This window comes from Amia ocellicauda, chromosome 5 (genome assembly GCF_036373705.1).
Source record: "Amia ocellicauda isolate fAmiCal2 chromosome 5, fAmiCal2.hap1, whole genome shotgun sequence".
Lineage (NCBI taxonomy): Eukaryota > Metazoa > Chordata > Actinopteri > Amiiformes > Amiidae > Amia > Amia ocellicauda.
In genome coordinates, this window is record NC_089854.1 from 24,025,889 (window position 1) to 24,046,088 (window position 20,200).

Sequence of the window (20,200 nt, forward strand, 5' to 3'; positions counted from 1 at the left end):
ATATATATATATATATATATATATATATATATATATATATATATACACTCACCTAAAGGATTATTAGGAACACCATACTAATACTGTGTTTGACCCCTTTCGCCTTCAGAACTGCCTTAATTCTACGTGGCATTGATTCAACAAGGTGCTGAAACATTCTTTAGAAATGTTGGCCCATATTGATAGGATAGCATCTTGAAGTTGATGGAGATTTGTGGGATGCACATCCAGGGCATGAAGCTCCCGTTCCACCACATCCCAAAGATGCTCTATTGGGTTGAGATCTGGTGACTGTGGGGGCCAGTTTAGTACAGTGAACTCATTGTCATGTTCAAGAAACCAATTTGAAATGATTCCACCTTTGTGACATGGTGCATTATCCTGCTGGAAGTAGCCATCAGAGGATGGGTACATGGTGGTCATAAAGGGATGGACATGGTCAGAAACAATGCTCAGGTAGGCCGTGGCATTTAAACGATGCCCAATTGGTACTAAGGGGCCTAAAGTGTGCCAAGAAAACATCCCCCACACCATTACACCACCACCACCAGCCTGCACAGTGGTAACCTGGCATGATGGATCCATGTTCTCATTCTGTTTACGCCAAATTCTGACTCTACCATCTGAATGTCTCAACAGAAATCGAGACTCATCAGACCAGGCAACATTTTTCCAGTCTTCAACTGTCCAATTTTGGTGAGCTTGTGCAAATTGTAGCCTCTTTTTCCTATTTGTAGTGGAGATGAGTGGTACCCGGTGGGGTCTTCTGCTGTTGTAGCCCATCCGCCTCAAGGTTGTACGTGTTGTGGCTTCACAAATGCTTTGCTGCATACCTCGGTTGTAACGAGTGGTTATTTCAGTCAAAGTTGCTCTTCTATCAGCTTGAATCAGTCGGCCCATTCTCCTCTGACCTCTAGCATCAACAAGGCATTTTCGCCCACAGGACTGCCGCATACTGGATGTTTTTCCCTTTTCACACCATTCTTTGTAAACCCTAGAAATGGTTGTGCGTGAAAATCCCAGTAACTGAGCAGATTGTGAAATACTCAGACCGGCCCGTCTGGCACCAACAACCATGCCACGCTCAAAATTGCTTAAATCACCTTTCTTTCCAATTCACACATTCAGTTTGGAGTTCAGGAGATTGTCTTGACCAGGACCACACCCCTAAATGCATTGAAGCAACTGCCATGTGATTGGTTGGTTAGATAATTGCATTAATGAGAAATTGAACAGGTGTTCCTAATAATCCTTTAGGTGAGTGTATATATATATATATATATATGTATATATATATACGTATTTTTTATTTTTGTGTGTAAAATCCTCATAGGGTTAGTCCTCTAGATAGTGTCTGATAAAATGAATGGCCTCAGTTCTCTCGCATGCGTATGTATATATATGTATATAGGTGTGTGTGTGCTAAGTCTGCATCGAATACCTACAGTAGTACATGGGAGCTACTCTGCACACTTTTGGATTAGCATGCTGTTAAGTTGCTTAGCGGTGTCCTGCCTTTTTGTGTCCTGTTTGCTGATAAATGATACCAGGGTAAATATTAGACTAGTCTGCACATGCACAGCAGCAGGTTGACATTGATCACTCTTCCTGACTGTCCCTCATCTCCCTATCACCTCGGAGGAGATAATCACCCGGTAAACAGAACTCTGCCACTACTCTGGAAACACTGCCCTTATCACAAGACATCTCTCAATAAAATGCTGATACTCAGAAGTCTATGCAAGAGTGTAGATAAGATGAGGCTATCTGAGACCCACGAACACATGGACCCGTGCAGATTGACTTTGATATAATTTCAGCTTGTGAGAAGAAGCAAGAAGCAAGATTACAAAGCCGTATGCTAGCTGCCAAGTCCATTGTACATTCATTTCTTTTTATCTGGTTTTACTGAGACAAATCAGATTTTTTCTTGCAAGTTTTGAATAGAAGCATCACCTCCAGATATGACATAGAGACGCTGTATTTCATGTCATCGCTGGTCTCCTCAATGGCGTGGAACAAGTCGTTGAGAGTGCGGACATAGATCCCAGGCTCCCTGTCTGTCCCCAGCATAGTGTAGGTCTTCCCACATCCTACACATACGGGAAACAAAATAAGCTTTCCCCATACAGAAAAACGGCTGGTAACAAATAGTGAGAAAGTTACCCCCATAACTCATTCAAGATGATTTAGACCTCCAACATCAGTGACATCATTAGGGATACAGGGATGTAGACATACAGATTTTGGTTAGACAACTGAGGCCTTCTAGCTGGTGTTAATGAACCATCACTCAAAATAAAGCTGTTACAAATCTAGTTTCATACTGCAACCTTCAAGTACCTTATCAGAATATCACAGTTGCACAGTGTGGTCTAGTGGCTGGAAATCTGGTCCAATGATTAGAATCGAATGATTGGGAATATGATTAGGTTTATACAGTGTACAGATTGGTTTGGACCATCGTTGAAGGGCAGAATGATTTGTGACCATCACCGTCACGTCACTGTGCTGTTTATTGTTCCTAGCTACGGTTGCCCTACCAGAGAATGACCGTCGCTGGTCTCATCATTGAGAGTTAAAATCAGGTGAACGTTGACCTGATCCCTGACTGCGTTGCTGTGGTTACCTGGACTGTAAAATGGATTTCAGACTGTTTGTCGAGAAGCTGCTCAGTTTATCAGTTTAATAACCTTGTATCCCTGCGATCATGCAATCGACAGAGCAGATTACAAAGAGCACATAAAAAAGTGAACACAGGGATTGAATTGTTGAGCAAATACAATCAACTTTAACCTCATAACAGCGTACAGAACACGATGTATCAAAAATTCACGATTAAGGTTTTGTCTCAAAATGTATGTCAGAATTAGAGAGATGCAGTCTTTATATATTTACATATCATAATGAACTAATTAAGAACTAGATGAAGTGCATCTTCTTCTGTTTCTTCCATTTCTTTTCACACCCATTTCTGATCAAACAGATCTGCATTGTTGCTGTGGGTGTTTGGAATTCAGCGACCTACAGCAGCAACTGGGAGATGATTGGGTGATAATTTAACAGCCTACTGTCCCTGGATGTGGTGTCGAGAGATGGTCGAGCGATGGAGTATAATCCGACCATAACGGAGACCTTTGGTCCAATCTGTATCACAAGGGTTATCTTTGGTCTTGTTTTTTATTTACATAATAAAATAAGAAGATTAAGTAGTCAAGAAGATATCCAAACCATATTTAACAACCTTCAACATAACATGTTGCTTTGGCTATCAAATGTATTTGTGAGCAATGAGAGATCTTATCTGATATTTTACTGTTTTGTTACGATGACTGTGATGGCAAAGATAGCAGAATTCCTGCTCCATGCTGTAGAAGCAATAAGGCCTGAGAGGCAAGGGCCAGATAAGAGGCAGCAGGGAAAGAGAGCAGCAGCAGATGGAGGAGGAGCATAAGCCTTCTGATAGATAAATATTTCCCTATTGACACAGAGCACAAACAATTTTTCAGATAACTGAATTAGTTCCAATTACTGCAACTTTGACCTTCTTTATATCATATAATTGGCTTGCTTCATCCCCATGAACAGGTTGCTATACTGCCCCAGCGATGAAGCCACACTAGTGTCAAGAGTACAGATAGAAAATCTGATTTACCGCCGGACAGCAGTGCAGGTGTTTGTGATGAACAGAGCAACCCTATCTGCTCATGCTTCAATCTGATCAACCTGCAAAGACAACACTTAGTAGTGGGACCCATGTATAAAGATAAATAATATGGAGTACTGACTGAGATTTTGTAACAGACAATACAAAGAATAGAAATATATCTACAGAGGCATATCTTTGCACCAGTCTAATTAGTTGAGCTTGAAAACAGCTAATACTATGGACCTGTGCTCTCCAGGACCTACCTGTGGGACCGTAGGCAAACACAGTGGCATTGTAGCCTGAGATGAGGCCCTCGATCAGTCCCTTGGTGGTTGCTCGGTACACCTCATCCTGTACAGATACAGAGACACAGGTCAGGGAAAAGGGAAATTGGAAATGGGAAATGGGAAATGGGACCCCCCCCACCCACCCCACCTCCCGGTTCCATGCAGACAGCAGATTCAAGAAGAACACAGGTCTGACTTTGATGTTAAAACAAGCTTATTGTGGCCTCCTGAAATACCGAATTCCTGAGGCAATGTCTGATCTCACCTGTGTAGCAGAGTAATCGAATGCCACATCGAACAGATAGGTCTTCTCCCGGGAGCGATTGGCACGCAGGATATCGTCTGGGTCCTCCATGGGGTCCATGAGAACCACCATCTGAGCAAGACAGAAAAAAACATCTACCTGTCACTCATCATCACTCTGGGTACGCACCGTTAAGAACATTACCCATCATTTCAGGAAGGAATGAAGTCAGGCTATTGAGCTGAAGTTCTCAGCTCTATTTCTTCCCCGTATACTACTGGGAAAGTGTATTGAATACAATTTATATATAGTATATCTCAATTACTCCACTGCAATTTTATAAAAACTAACTGAGGACTTACCCTTGATGTTGGACTAATTCACATCATACATATGTTATTAGGATTTTTCTTAATATAGGACAGATGCATAAGCAGAACATATCATAGTTGTAATATAATAGCATAATTTGGACAACACAAAGAATCAGACCTGGACAAGCGCGCAGAAATACATCCTCAAAGGTGACACTAATGGAGTCAAAGACTGCGAGGATTGTGCTGCTAGGGAGTTTAATGATCCAAATTTGATCAGCCGTTAAATATGTTTGTGTGTTCCCCCACCCCCCGGTGGGTGACAGGCACAATGCAATCTTTTCCAAATCCATAAGGCATTAGTGTGTCGGCAAGGGCACAGGAGTGCAATAAAGGACCAAACCTATGACTGGTGCTCTCCGTCTCCGCAGCTGCAGTTAAGAGACATCTCCATAAGTGACACTGGTCAACAAACACAGGCATCAGCTTAGCAGGAGAAAGGCGTGGGGGAGCTAAGAGGCTTCGGCTGAGAATGATTTATTGCCAATGCTTTTTACCAGCCTTATCATTGCCTTTACTACCATTTACACACTTTGGCAGCACGCTTGTAATATCACTGTAGCTTGTCAACGGAAACGGTGGTTGCTAAAGGGACAAAATCCTGTTTTCCGAATGATTTAGTGAAACTTGTGCTTTTAACAGCCGAGTGAAGCTTAAAGGGCCATTGGCAGAAAAATTAAACTAAAATCAAGAGTTGATTCTATAGTATATAAGGAAGAGATTAACATGTATATGCAAGCTGATACATTCAAATTGGATGAGCATCCAATTTGTTCTTGAGCTTCAAAATGTGAATCCAATCAGTCAGATATATTTCTAATCAGTCTCACTAGAAAAACTGATTTGGTGGCTTTAATTTGTGTAAGACAGGTATAGATCAACAACTATAAGAACCATACACTAAAAGGAAGTAAAAGGGTTGATTGTTTTCCTAACTACTTCATATTGACTACTTCTTTGGCCAAGGTACTCCGGGAATAAAGGTTCTGATCTGTTTGCAGTGTGCTTCATCCTCCCTAGACAATAAATGCCTTAAGCTGGGAAAATGAAAAAGATCTGTATTCTCCCTGGGTGTTTGTGAAATGTAAGACAAGGTGCACTGTAAAGGAACCATATTAGGGACCTATGAGATGGCATGCACAATTGCAGGGCTGACAGGGGCTCGGGGAGGGCTCAGACGGGTGTGTGTTTTCGAGAAGAAAGGGGGTGGGGTCAGATAAAGGCTGAGTACATCTTTGCTTCTAGAAATCTCCTTCACCAGCTGGCACCCGCTGTGCGTTGGGTTACCCACTCAGCCAGGAAGACGGGCAACAGCTGGTGCCAGGAAGATTTTGTAACGCTAATTTCCTTAAGTGTGCAAATGAGCCCTGCAGTGTTGTCAGTGTGAAGTGGTCGATTAGAGTGGGTGGCAGTGGGGCCTGAGAAACTGGCATGCGTGGGGCGCCTCGGTTTCAGCTGGTTGATCTTAAAGGCAAGAGACTCTGTGGTTCCACTGGCAGGACAAATTAAATTCACCTGAGCATATAGGGAAGAGGTACCACCTGGGAAGGTTAATCTAGTGGGTCAAAATTGAGAGTCACATGTTGATCATGGTTTAAAGTATGGTAGGATTCATTTCCAGGGTTGTTTCTAATGTCATGCACTCTTTCACCAAGCTGAGGTGACTCAAATCCAACTCTTGGATGCACCAGTATGAGAAGCACCAACGAGCCAGTTCAGTAAAGCTGTAATTAGCTCATCAGTCAATCTATTGGGAACAGAAAGCTCAAACATGGCTTAAATGTGAAAGACATTTTCCATTTCACCACTTATCACTTAACACATGATTCAGCTCAGTCTTGCACCACGGTGCCCCAGCACCATGTGTGATCATGAGTCCTAAGCAACAGAACATTACATTTGTTCCTCCTTTTGGGAGCACGGAATTATTTCCTTAAACCGTTTCCACAAGCCTCCTCCCCCGAGACACACACAGCTCCTCCCACAGGAACTCCAATCAGCTGTGACCGACATGTCAGGGCAAGATGTCGTCCATGTTGCTGGTGTGACGGCATCCATCTGAATGACCGCACAGGGCAGGCCCCCAGTACTCCCACAACCCACCGCGTGTTTCCCTGCATTTCCAAGCCAATCGACAGCAGCAGCCATGGGAAACGAGTGGCCAGGAAGCTCTCACGTTGCAGCCTGGACATCTCAGAGGGCTGATGTTATTCTGCAGTCTCCGAGACTTGTAGGATTACAAGACCGACTAGAATATGACACCTTCCATAAGGTTGAACATTCAGTCATTAAGTTTTAAAGGTACAAAATGTAATGCAGTCTGGCAGGATATGTTTCAACATCTTCTCTTCTTCAGCATCCTGGAGGTTAGCAGACTTCAGATGAATTTAGTTAGAAATTAGCAGTGGGTTAATCACAATTGCACACAGTTATCAATATTGCAAAACCCTTTAGTTTTAATATGATTGAACAATGAAGTTCGATGGTCTTGTGAAAATATATATATATCGTAAATTCAATATTACAGCTGTAAATAAGACTAATATTTACAGTTTTTTACTGTATTTTATTATTTGCACTGTATAAGATCAAAGGTCTGAAATCACTTGTAGACGTTGGGGGCAACATGACAGAAAACAAAATAATTCTTATAAAATGCAACTCCACTTCCAAAAGAAATGTGAAAACATTTCAGAAATAAACCTGTCGAGGTTTTCCCCAGCTGCACAGCTTAACTTTGCTAATTGTTAATGGGATTCCCAACATGGAGGACTTGACCTGTTCATCTCCCCCTAGAGCGAATCACTGACCAGTGAACCGTGAAAAAGTGCTGGCTGGAGATTCCCATTTACCAATGAACCAGTCCTCCCATCACTCACACACAACAAGACAGAAAACAAATGACAAAACTTTCTTCTCTGGTGCTGGGGGAAGCCGTTTTATATTTCCTTCCTGGCTGCCTCTCTCTGTAGCTGGCCGTGAGCACAGGTGCATGCAGGTCTCCTCACTAATTTATGTGGTAAATAAATTAGACGTCAGCGGAGATATGCGATATTACAGGGGAAAAAGATTAATGTGCTGCGGTTGATGGGAACATAAATGGAAAGCAATTTCCTGGTCACTGGCTCCAATAAATAGCAGCCCGTTTTCCTTTTAATTAAAACACTTTGCATCACAATAAATGTTTCTAGATACCACATTGTTGCTTTAATTAAGGAAAAAAAGTATACATTCATAACCCAGAAGCAGAAAAGGTCAATAGTGCAAAAGAAGCAATCGGCTGTTGTTCTGGTGTAATGTTGGGATGGCTAACACATTAATACAATTAGGTGCTTTAATTGGTGAGGTCAGATTTACAGCATTCAAATATCTTAATTATCATTAATTTCAAATCCAAAACTATACATTATTATCATACACCACCCACTATATATATATATATATATATATATATATATATATATATATATATATATAGTCATTTTCTTAACCATCCCAAATCATACGTAACATAAGATGCAGACATTTTATCAAACAATGTATTACTAGAATTAGGTTGATGCCCAAACTACAGATGTATAATTCAGTGGTTCAGGTAGGGTGCGGTCCCTAAACCACATAGTATCACATATTGCATTAGACAAACCCCCTAGTCTGGTGAGGGTGATGGCAGCACTTTAATAAGAAGCTTTTAGCTGCATTAGTCAGCCTGGAGAATGTATTTTATTATTTCACCAATTTTACTCAATTGTCATTCAAGCTGGATGCATAACAAACCAATCACAATTGTGAAGAACAAAGGCTTTACATAAATAACTCTCTCTGTCTGCCTCTCTCGCTCGCTCTGTCTGTTTTATCTGTTATATACTCCATGTCTGAAGCCAATTTCTACTAAGGATAGAAGCTGCATGACCTCTTATTGCAGTGGGACAGGGCTTTTAGAGAAACACCTGGCGTTGAAGGCAGGATGTATCAGGCAGTGATGAACTGACAGTCGGGCACATCATCTGGTGTATGTAGTTCTTAACAGTTAGATGCAGTGTACTTTTATGACTAAGGAAGTGGACTCCATTGACAGCGGATTACTTTCCTTATGGCCTGGCTAAGGGACTGTTACGGCCAATGTAACAGTGATGTGCATTTCCTGACAGTACTGTACAGAATTACGTGAAGTGTCCCCCTTTTTACATGCTCTGGATTAGTTAGATAGAGTGGCGGGTTGGTGGGAAATATCAAAGAAGGAAAAGCGTTTTTAGACTGTCAATGTACGACCTGTTGGGGTCTGCTAACAAGGACAGCACAGAGCCCACAACAGGGCTCCGGACTGTGACCAAGCACTCACCTCGGTGACTCACAGACGGCACAGCACTGAACCCTGGCAGGTTAATCAAGGGATTAACCCGTGCAGGAGATAAACAGACTTAATTAATGCGCTCTGGGGATTAGAGTGGACAGGGGATCATAAGGGCTTCATTATCTCGGCACTGCTATGATAATAACCACCACAGACACATCCGCAGTGTGGTTATTAGCCATCTCCAGGCCTCTGCGTGTGAATTAGCTGTGCGCTTCCAGTATCCCTGTATCTGGCACGTATTGTCCTGCTATTCCTGGCTTTTTAAACCACACTTGCTTTATTAATATCATTACAAATAATGGAAGCTTAAAGAATACTGAGTAACAAGACTTCCAGATCTTAATATTACATTAGGCAAATGGAAGCAGGAAAGTGAGCAGACAAAGCATTCAAAGTAGGGTGAGCGGTCAAAAATGTATCCGAATTCATATACGATATAAATTAACTTAATATGCTGGCTTCGTTTGCAGAGATGTGTAAATGGTTTAGCAAAAACACCATGCGTTGACAAATGGAGAAGACAGTTAAGCTCATTGATCAAACTTGAAGGTCAGAGAACAAGCGAGTCATTCACAATATCTATTGGATAATTCTTTTAATGTTTCTGAAGTTTTTCAGACCTGGGGTCAAATATTTGGATGGAGGTATCTTACAATTGTATTCTATTGCTGACCAAACATAAGCTGTATTACAGTAGAGTATTATGCTTAGAAATTCATCATGCAAGCTGTTTTAATACCTGAGACAGATCTCTGTAACTCCAGGTAAAAGAAAAGCTGTGGTTAAATGCAACCTATATTAGTTTACAAACACTTAAAAACCGTCAGAGATATACTTGTGTTTAGATCAAAATAAGTGGCATGGCCATCAAAGGTTTCAAAATCAAACTGTAAAGTGACATTTATTTAATTGATGTAACTTGCTAAAGGAGAAATCAGCGACAACTGTCTTTCAGAATGTATTAATACAACTTAAAGTCTATTAGCTGATACAGGAGCCTCATAAACACCAAAGAAAATTCACACTGAAATATAACTTGCCTTTACAATGAATAAGGCAATCAATCAGTGATAAACATAATAGGATTACCTTCAATAAGTTTTGAAGGGCATCCCGCCAATTGCAATGCCCCCGCAGCAATATAACTCATTGAATAACGTATTGCGTTAATTAGAGATTACACATTGAAACAGTGCTGTGGAAGTCTGACCGTGAAAGCAGGGGGAAAGTGTATATAGCAACACACAATCCAGCCTCACTATCTCCCTCAGACACATAAGTGAATTGGAACCAAATGGTTTCTTATTTTCCTCTTTGTATATTTTAAACCTGTCTTTCCCCTGATTACATTAATCTCCACCCCCAGCATGCAGCTAGGTTGCCATGGTGGTGATTTGCTTACACCAGTATTCCTCCCCCCCAGAGCTCCGGGACACCTGTCGCCATTACACTAATATCACAGCAGACAGGGTTGTTCCTTCGGCCATCTGGAGAAAGGCCTTAGTATCAGCATCCTGTGGAAAAGGTGGGGGCGGGGGGTCTGGGGTGTAATACACACAGCCCCTCACCAGCTGGCTTCCCTGCGTCCCACACTGTGTGAGAAAAGACTCACAACATTAACACTGTGCGGTTGTATCAGTGTGATCAGATACACCAAAGAAACCCCTATGCAAAACAAAAGGAGGCCTTATTGTCCACCTGCAAAGCCTTTAAACCAAGGATTCCTCTCTCATTACTTAATCAACAGTTCTAATAGAGGCCAGTTGCTTCACAGAACAAAAAGGTTGGTAGCTGAAACCCACAATCTACGGTGACGGGGCAACCGGACCGGGCACTGTGTTGCTGTTAGGATGTATCCCATGCTTTTCCACATTCTCTAACCTTAGATCTTTAGCAGCGGGCAGAATCTTCTTTCAAATCTGCACAACCTTATCCACCGGGGCCACTGTTGCCAGCCTGGACAATGGCGTATCTCCTTTCAGAAGCAGTTCATCAACTTCTCTGCTGCTTCAATTCAGTGCATACCTGATACGTGGTGCTTAGTTGCAGCCTTGTTCTCTTTACATAACCTGTCCAATTTCTCAGCTCCAGTCTGCTGGATAAATAATGCCGGGGGGGATTGTTGACTAAAGAAGACAAATCTTCAACGGGATCAAAACAAGCCTGGCATTGCATAACAACATGAGCCAACCTAAAGTAAAGGGGGAGCCCTTACAGAAAAGGGGGATGAGGCATCTATCTAAATGGTGGATAATGTGTAATGTGTCTTCTATGCTTGAATGTATGTATTTTTGAATGATAGTTGTTACTACTGCTAAATAAGAATAAAATAAACTTTGAATTGGACTCCTAAGTGTTTTCTTTGCTGTATAATAACTGTCTGAACACCGAACAACAATCTTTAAAGGTCTGTTATCAGTGAGAGGACATTAACGGGAATTGTATGTCAGCACACAGATAGATCAATAGTTACATAAGTAAATCAATTTGAGTTCTAAGTGCCACAGTCATCGAAAAACAAGTTGATCTAAATCAATATAATATGTCCTCTTCCATCCTTACTGAATGAATGTAAAGTTTTAATCCTGTTCCTCTCCACTTATACACTTTAGACACTTGAAGATGAGTCTCAGACAACGACAAAGTGTCCTGGTTAACACATACATATACAAAGCCACTCTTTCCATACTGAGCAGCACTTAATGACTATAAGCTGGCCGGTGTGCTTATCTTGAAAAAGTAAAAATACAATACAGTCAATCATGGGCTGAACAGGTCTCAACATGCCCTGAGGTGCCGTGGCTGGGCATTACTCTCAACTTCAGCCCAAGAAGATGTACTGCCTGCACTCCCAACCCCAGCCAAAAAGAATATTATTATTTTTATTTCTTGGCAGACACCCTTATCCAGGGCGACTTACAAAATATAAGCGCAATACAAAGAATAAATCACTGGTGGACAGACTGGCAAAGTGTGACCATTACACTATTGCTACAACACACACTAGGAACAAAAACAGCTAATCCTAAAAGCAACAGGTATATGAACATGGGAAAGACAATTCAATAATACACTATTTGCATTTAAAAAAGTATTTTTTGTCAGTATAGATTTGTAAAATTACAGAAAAATACTACTAATTTGACACGGTTTCCTGCTTGTTTTTTGAGGTTGATGTATAACCACTGTTACCCCCTGTTCTCCTTGCTCATCCTGAAATGATTCCTCTCACAGATAGTTGTACTAAGATGACCCCAATAGTTTACCATTGGCATTCAGCCACTTAAAAGCCATTGCTCTGGACATTCTCAACACCCTAGAAAGGCTGCAGGGGTCAAAGGTAATAGTGAGGGCATGTCAGGGTCACACGAAAAACAAAGGACAAGGACATCTCAAAAGAGTAAGAGACAACGCTCTGAACTTTCCACTCACCACACTACATCCACTGCTGACTTTCCCCAGAATACCAGACAGCCATTCCCTGCTAAAGATATTCAAGGATATTGGTATACATTTAGAATACGAATGAATGAACAAATGAATGCATGAAATAAGAAACGCCATGACATTGTGCCAAGCTCCGAAAAAGATAACACTGCTTACAAGTGTCCTTGCTTTTGTTTCACAGCACTGGTGAAACAGAGTCAGTAGCTTGTAATTATAGTTATGATCACAATCCTCAGAGCACTGTCACCACCTCTCTGATTGCTAATTTAAAAAATGATAGCGATTTCTCAAATATAACAGTCTTACTAATCCATCATCTGCTCTGACTGAGCATCTGAAAATCAGTTCAGCTGAAGATGGTGAAAATATTGACCAAACACCACGTGGGATTTGACAAAGTAATCATAATTTATTGATGGCATAAACAACATGTGTAGGAGTAATTTGTGACTTACTATGGACTCTGCTGAATGTCTTCCTAATACAGTTTAATTAAGATAAAGTAACTAGTTCAGGAAATTGTATACGTCTTGGGGCCGTAAACTATTTGACTGGCATTTTGTAAGGTTTTCTGTACTGAGATGGCACAGCCACATGACAAGGTGGCAAGCTGTAAGTTTTGTCACAAACAATGAAAGGCCTGGTAACACAATCTCCATCCAACCTCCACAGCAGAGAAGCCAAAGAAAGAATTAATGCACAGGTAGACAGAAACAATGAAGTAATAAAGTTTCCCATAATTCTTTAATGACATGCTTTAGTGCAATAGCAATATGTCTATGTCTTATTATAATTACTATCAAAACTACTGTCAGCTGGTAATAAACATTGAGTGATTTGCATGGTGTTCCTTTACACTTCTGAGTCTTTCTATGGATTCTGCAAGTAATAGATCATCAAACATATTAATCTGAAGCAGTAAAGCAGTGTTAGGTTGTCATCATTAAGCATCATTGGCTTGATTTGCATTGAGCGTACAACGCAGCAGAGAAAGAGCAAACTTCTCACTCTAAGCTACAGGCGAGTGCAGATTGAAATGATGTCAGTGTTCCACAGACCAGGGTTTTAAATAGAAGAGACTGGATTCACGGCGGCAATGAGAGACCTTTATAAACCCAGCCAGTCCCCGGGCTGCCGATTGTGTAACAGGTATTAAGTGGCTTGCAGGAGTACAGAGGCACACAGAGCGATTGTCTCAATTGCACAAGATCCGTGTACTCATCCTCACATGGCCACCACAATGGTCAGAGCACAGGCATGTGACCGAGCACCTGTTTAAGCAACTCCTGCGTGTTACACTATACATGTCAACTTCATGGAGAACATGTTAATTGTGAGGAATCTGTTTTTTTGCCCTTCCACTGTTAAAAGTGCCCAGTTTGAAAATGACAATGGACAGCTTAAAGCTATATTCATCAGATATTTACCACCACACAGCTTGTTAAACCTTTTTCAACAGGAAACAGCTAAATGAACTAATGCAGCTCATGTGCCTTGCTAAAGCAAGGCAGTTTACTTATTTCATTTTCTGTTGCATTATCAGGTCTCGTGGACGTGTAGTTGTGCAAGTCATAGACTACTACGTAAATGAACCTGAATCAGTCCAAGTATTTCCTTATAATAGACACTTTGTTTACAAATGTTTACCAATGGTGTTTACTCTCATTTGATAGGGGCGATTGTGTGTGAGAAGCAGTTAGAGTGACGTTACTCCCCTACACTCTCCGGCGCACAAACAGGTCTTCTGACTGACTGGGTTTGGCTGCTTGTGTCAGACTGAGCGCTCACAGGTGCAGCCATGAAGTCAGTTTGATTCCGACACAAACACCACCTACACCACACAGAAGTTGGGGGGTAATTTTTATAATTTTATTTTTCAAAACGGCTGCTGGACTCCTGCCAAGATGGCATATCTGGAGCCTCCTCGTCTGAGCACTTATATTTCCCGCATGAGCCCATTTAGACTCCGGCTTCTTCACTTCAAGACATTGATCAAAGGAGACCTGCAGTGTCCTTATCAAATTAAGCCTGAGTGTGGGTGAGTGAACCCGGGACGTAAACTGCAATGGCTGGACTGACTCATTAATGCCAAGGTTGGGGGCAGCAGATCCACTTAAAGATCCACTTGCTGGTTCAGACTGTTTGCAGAAGCAGATCAACCTTCAGGGCTTCATATTGCCACTCTAATTATAACACTCCAACCTTCCTGTTTGCCAGTCTCTCTTGTCTTGAAGTCTACAGGATTAACTTACTCTGTATACTGGACCTCTGTCAATATTGTTTTTTGCATATCTTAATGGACTAAATTATGAAATAACAAGTACATATAATCAGCCTCTGTAGATTTCTGTTGGCCCGGTACCTGATAATAAAAATAATCTGTGACCAAATGTTTTACTGAGGGAAATCAGCAACAATAACAACAGTATAAAAAGCAACAATACAAGAGTTTCCCCCTTTTTAAAGTTTACCACCCTCCCGAGACAAACATGAAATCCCCCTCCCACCTGCTTCAAGAAGGAGCACAAGGAAGTAAAAATGTACAAACAGCATTACAAAATAAAACATAAATCAAATCAAACACAAAACAGAATCAGCGGCTGACTGCCAGGCCAGTATGTCTCCCCTGTACAATTTCAATTATTTTCTCACATTGAAAGTCAGTGTCTCTCCTCTAAATCAAACACAATGTTCACACACATGTATGCATCATTTGCAATATTTAATATTTGGTGAATTGTTCCATCCAGTTTAATGCCATTTCAATCTCACACAATGACCTCTGGATAGAGTGGTGTCGAGAGCTTTGCTTTGTTGTTGACGGAAAGGGAATCTGCCGACTCACGGCACCGTGTTATCAGGTACAACCCCAGAGGAGCCCTTATAAATGAAGTCTTTGTTCTGTTGGCCCAGATATAATGTGGATTCTAAAGAAGCATTTAGGACATTATTTTGGCCAGTACTGTGTATTGGCCACCTGTTTCTCAAAGACAGCGTTGTGCAGCAAAACACGTGAGGAACAGCCTGTGAACAGGAAGCTAGGGGTGACAATGTGGAATTCATACCGCATTTCCGCAAAGAACGCTGTCTACATTTTCTAGTATCTGTGAGCCATTTAAGATTGTATTATTTTTCAATAAGTCGAATTTTTCTGCCGTCCCCATAAAACGCTACACATGGAGATGAGCTGGAGTACACACATACAATAATTTGCGTCTTTAAAGTGAAACACGTGATCTGACATTTAAAGGCCACCTGGCCTCATTCACGCAAAGCTTGTTGCCCTTGAAAATATAAACAAACTGACAAATGTAGACATTCAGTTTCCAGATTCAAATCCTCACTGCCTGGGACTCACTCAAAAAAAGCACACAAAAAAACTCTCCTCTCTTCTCACTCCCTTTCCTATTTGACATAGCTGATGTTTCTTCCAAAGGCCTACAGTACTGAAAACCAAACAATGGCCCTGACCTTGTCTTTATGTCACCATGGAGACATGGCCTACCTATAAACCATTCCACTGTGTGCCTGACAGCGCTGCCCAGCCTGGGTGCCCTTTACAGGGTCTTAAACAACAGGAGCCACATCCTGCTACCTCGGCAAGCTACCAACAACAGCACTCGCTTCTTGGGCTGAAAGAGCGCTAAGTGCACTTACTGTTGGACCAGAGGCGATAGCTATTCCCTTGGTGAGCATGTGGGATTTAGAGAGAAGCTTTGGTAATAAATATTGCTATTCTCCAGCATCATTCATATTTTTTCACCATTATAACAAAATGTCGCAGTAAACCACAGCCGTGTAAATTGAGGAAAACAATTATTGGGCTAATCAGATGTTCACATTTGTTCCTGTTTACATTATTATTATTAGATGTTGTGATTATGATTGTAGGGAAAAAAGTTAGAGGGTGTTAATAATAATATCTATCAATTTTTTTTTACTGTCTACGGCCAGTGCTTTTTCTTTCCAATTTCATCAGCTTCAAAGCATCAAAGCATGAAAGGGCTATATATGTCCCAAGTGGGCAATCACTCCCTGGTACTGGTATCTGGGAGCACAGTGTTCACCGCAGAAAGCTGTAGCCTCGGCATCAGCAAAAAAGAGAAATAATCTCAATCTATCAAGCTGTCTCTCCTTCAGCCCCTGTTCCAATATAGACGAGTGGCCACTTAAACAGCAAGGTCTCATTATAGACTGAACATCTTAGTGAGGTTTACGGCAGCCTGTCTGGTCTTACCAAAAATAGCCTGGCCACACAACACTGCACTGCTCTTCATGAAGAACCCTATCAGCCACTGCCCATTGTGACAGGTTTCCCTTTCTTTCAAACTGACTTTCTCTCACTTAGATATTCTTTCTATGTCCTTTCAGAGGTCTTCAACACCGTGTGCCATCATATATCCATACTCATATCTTCAATGTTAACATACACAGAAATCACAGCAACACATGCAAAAGAACAGATAAAACACCAGAATGCCAGGCACAAGTCAGTGTTAACATTTACGAGATGCACAAAGGCTGTAATTAATTCATTTTGAATAGGTGCCCAAACCAAATCACACTAAGGGATGCAGTAAAGATGTGTCATCGCAAAATATTTTGCAGAAGCACATTATGAATAACAAACAAAGTTGCTCAGAAAAAGAGATCCATTTATTATTCAAAGTCATACCCTGCCAAATGTTGCTTGACATTTATTGCTTGAAAGCAAAACCATTAGGATTAGACAATTAGGATTACTTCTTCCAATTGCTCTTATAGCATGAACAAGCTCATTGCTTTGACTTATGCCTGGTATAGCACATCAAACCATACCTTCACAGCAAGACTCCAGAAACTACTTGAGGTGAAAACACACACACACACGCACACACAAAGATAACCTGACATGACACATCTATCTTTTTATCGATTCATTCAGCATGGGAGGACATTTTCCATTTACAGTGGGAAGTTGAATTGCATATTACACTTGATATTTCACTGAGGGAGAAAAGAAAAGTCTCCTGGCCAGCAACCCGAACCTGGCCAATCTGTCCCCTTTGCCCTTGTATACAGCACAATATGCAGTAGCTTACACAAGCAAATTTAAGACCTGGTTGTAATTGACTGTGCCTGTCTTCATTGCTTTCCATTTAATCCATCAAGCTCCTGTGATTACAGAGTTCTCAGGGTTTTAATGCATGGCCATAGGACTCATTTATTTTAGTGCCACTGTAATACCGAACTAATTCTACTCTCAAATACCCAAATCTCAGGGACAGCACCTCAGACTTATGTCCACTCTTCTACAGACACTTTACTGCAGATATAAAATATAGATACACACCCTGTTCAGATATAAAGCTATTCCCCCTGTATGACACTGCTGGGCACCTTTGCCAATCAATCCAGTTTTGTCCAGATCGGAAGTGCCGCTGTAAACACATACCAATTAATATCCTGGACAGGGAATGTAAAACATCAGACATTCACGCTAAACAAACATTTCCACTGAAATGTCCTTTATATGTTAATATTTTTAGCTGGCGGGCAATGCAAACTAGGCCCATACAAAATCTATACAGCTGTCAACATACACATCTTTCTTTCCCATGTTTGTTCTTAGTCCGTTCTAATAAAACTCTCTTCTTTACTTGGGAAATGTCAAATCATTGTCCTTCACATTGTCCTGGGACACATGACTTTAAGAAAGCAATGCAATGCAGCTCGGTTAACTAGTATTTAGACACTTTCATGTATCAGTCATAACATACGTATTTAAATACAAAAAACAAATACAATCTGATCTGACTCACTCCACCTCAGCAAACACTGAGTACCACATAAATTAAAATAAAATAAATCGCCTTTTGTTTCAGAGCTTCACCTTTTACACAAAGATATGCTGGAGATAAATGAGGCAACTGCATTATTAGTAAGGAAGGGACCCAGATGTTGAATGCTTACCTGGTCGTCCACTTTGTGAGCCACGATGGTGGCCGATTCCTCCTGCTCAGCATCGCTCAGGGGCCGAATTCGCAGGGCCACCTGTCACAAAGACACACCAGGTCAACGCAGCACTCACGACACCAGGGTCAGGGATAACTTTTAAAACACTCAGTGAATGAATTAATAATATAAAAAGAACTTCATAATTCTCCAGGAATAATTGTTATGCTTGTTCGAGTATAAAACAAAGAGTGTATTTTTACTACATATTTTAAGTACTAGTTTCCAGGTTTTGTGTATAGAACTTTAAGCATTCACCTCATAGTAGGTGTAGACAAAATTAAAATGGATTCAAGGTTTTCCCAGATAGAATTGTATTAATCCCCGCAAGCAATGCAAAACTGACAGTAGCATGTAAGCCGCCAATTTAAATAAATAAATAATAATAAAAAAAAACATTGCCTTGTAATATTGGATATAACTGATATTTTCCTGCAATATGGGTACCTGCTATAACAGATTTAATAGATCTTCTGCCAGAGGACTTTGATTCTACTTGATGAATTCCACACATTTTTCATTTTATTTAAGAAAAAACGTTAAATGATCGCACAGGCTGGCAAACTGGGACATTCTGTTTGATTGCACTGCAAGGAAAATAGTCAGTTTAATGTTTCAATAGCGTCTGTCCATCGGTTGTTAAGTTACTTTTCCAAATCCCCGAATGACACGCAAACAGAGTCCCAGGTGTGAAGCGCAGGGAGTGTAGCACAGGGCAGAGCGCACAGGCGCATCGCATTACTGGCACACTCGGGGAATGGATCTACTTTTACCATCAACAGTCAAGAGCTTTGCCATTGTGGCTGTTCAATTGAAATCACTTATCGCAAAAATCAAATGCGTTATTATTAATATTTAGGCACACTTAACAACAAAGGTATTACTATTATGATACACAGTTTCACCTCGGTCTGGGATATCAAACTCGTATGCATGCCAACAGCAAAAGTGCAATGGACAACGTTAGTGTGGCAACACTTAAATTGTAATTTTGTTAAACTATTGGATTATTATTATTATTATTTCTTAAATACAAATTAAGCAAAGTATAAAGTAACATTTTGGTACCACCATCAGACAAAATTGCAACTGCCCCTAGCTTACTTGGATTGGTATTTCTGTGGCACAGTAAATAGCAAACACTTCAACAACATTAATAATAATACTACTACTAATAATAATTCGTTTCTCCTCTGTTTTCCACACACACACACTACTGAAAAGCATACTCACTGTGAGCTGCTGGTCCTTGCAGTCGGCCGTCTCCTTCATGGCTCTATATGATGTGCCTGCGTCCGTGTGTGTGTGTGTAGTCTTGACTGAGCACTATATTCTCCCACTACGCTAGACAAAGACCCGTAAGACCTGCGCGGCTCATCTCCACCTCCACACGGTCAATATCGCAGCTCGTCCCCGCTTGGCAATTTCAAATCATCCGAGAAGACCACGTCTCCGAGCGCATCACCTGTGCCTCCCCGTCCCGCTCGCTGCGTTACGCGCTACCTCTGCCCGAGAAAGAGCACCATAGCTACAGTAAGGATACAGTGTCGCCGGAGTCTAATGCGCTGAGCGCTGCCTGCAACGCCAGCCCGTCGCGGTTTCGTTTGCGTGCGCGGCTCTAGCAGCCTCTCCTCAGTGCGTTATTATCCCTAGATGTAAACTGAAGCTCGTCAATAGCTGAAGTGGTCGGACCGGCGGCAGCAGCCCAGTGCCCCCAGTGCCCCCAGTGCCCCCAGTCCCGCCTGCTCGCGCCTGCTCGCGCCGCTGCCGTGCTGTCTCGTGCATCCCCTTAGAGATCCGTGCACACCGCGCGCGCCCCCCGCCGGACAGCAGTGCTCTCTTATTAAG

At 41.5% G+C, this 20,200-nt stretch overlaps 1 protein-coding gene across 2 annotated transcripts in view; it reads right to left on the reverse strand.

The window, feature by feature from the left end:
• The window catches only part of kif19 (kinesin family member 19), a 43,535-nt gene extending 23,466 nt beyond the window's left edge, over positions 1 to 20,069 (reverse strand). For both annotated transcript variants that reach the window (XM_066704454.1, XM_066704453.1), the window contains exons 1-5: positions 19,586 to 20,069; positions 18,311 to 18,391; positions 4,202 to 4,312; positions 3,913 to 4,000; positions 1,957 to 2,093 (exon numbers count right to left, since the gene is read on the reverse strand). In XM_066704454.1, coding sequence (XP_066560551.1) covers positions 1,957 to 2,093; positions 3,913 to 4,000; positions 4,202 to 4,312; positions 18,311 to 18,391; positions 19,586 to 19,624 — 456 coding nt within the window. In that variant the 5' untranslated portion in view covers positions 19,625 to 20,069. The remainder of the gene's footprint in view (positions 1 to 1,956; positions 2,094 to 3,912; positions 4,001 to 4,201; positions 4,313 to 18,310; positions 18,392 to 19,585) is intronic.
• Between the last annotated feature and the right edge of the window lie 131 nt (positions 20,070 to 20,200).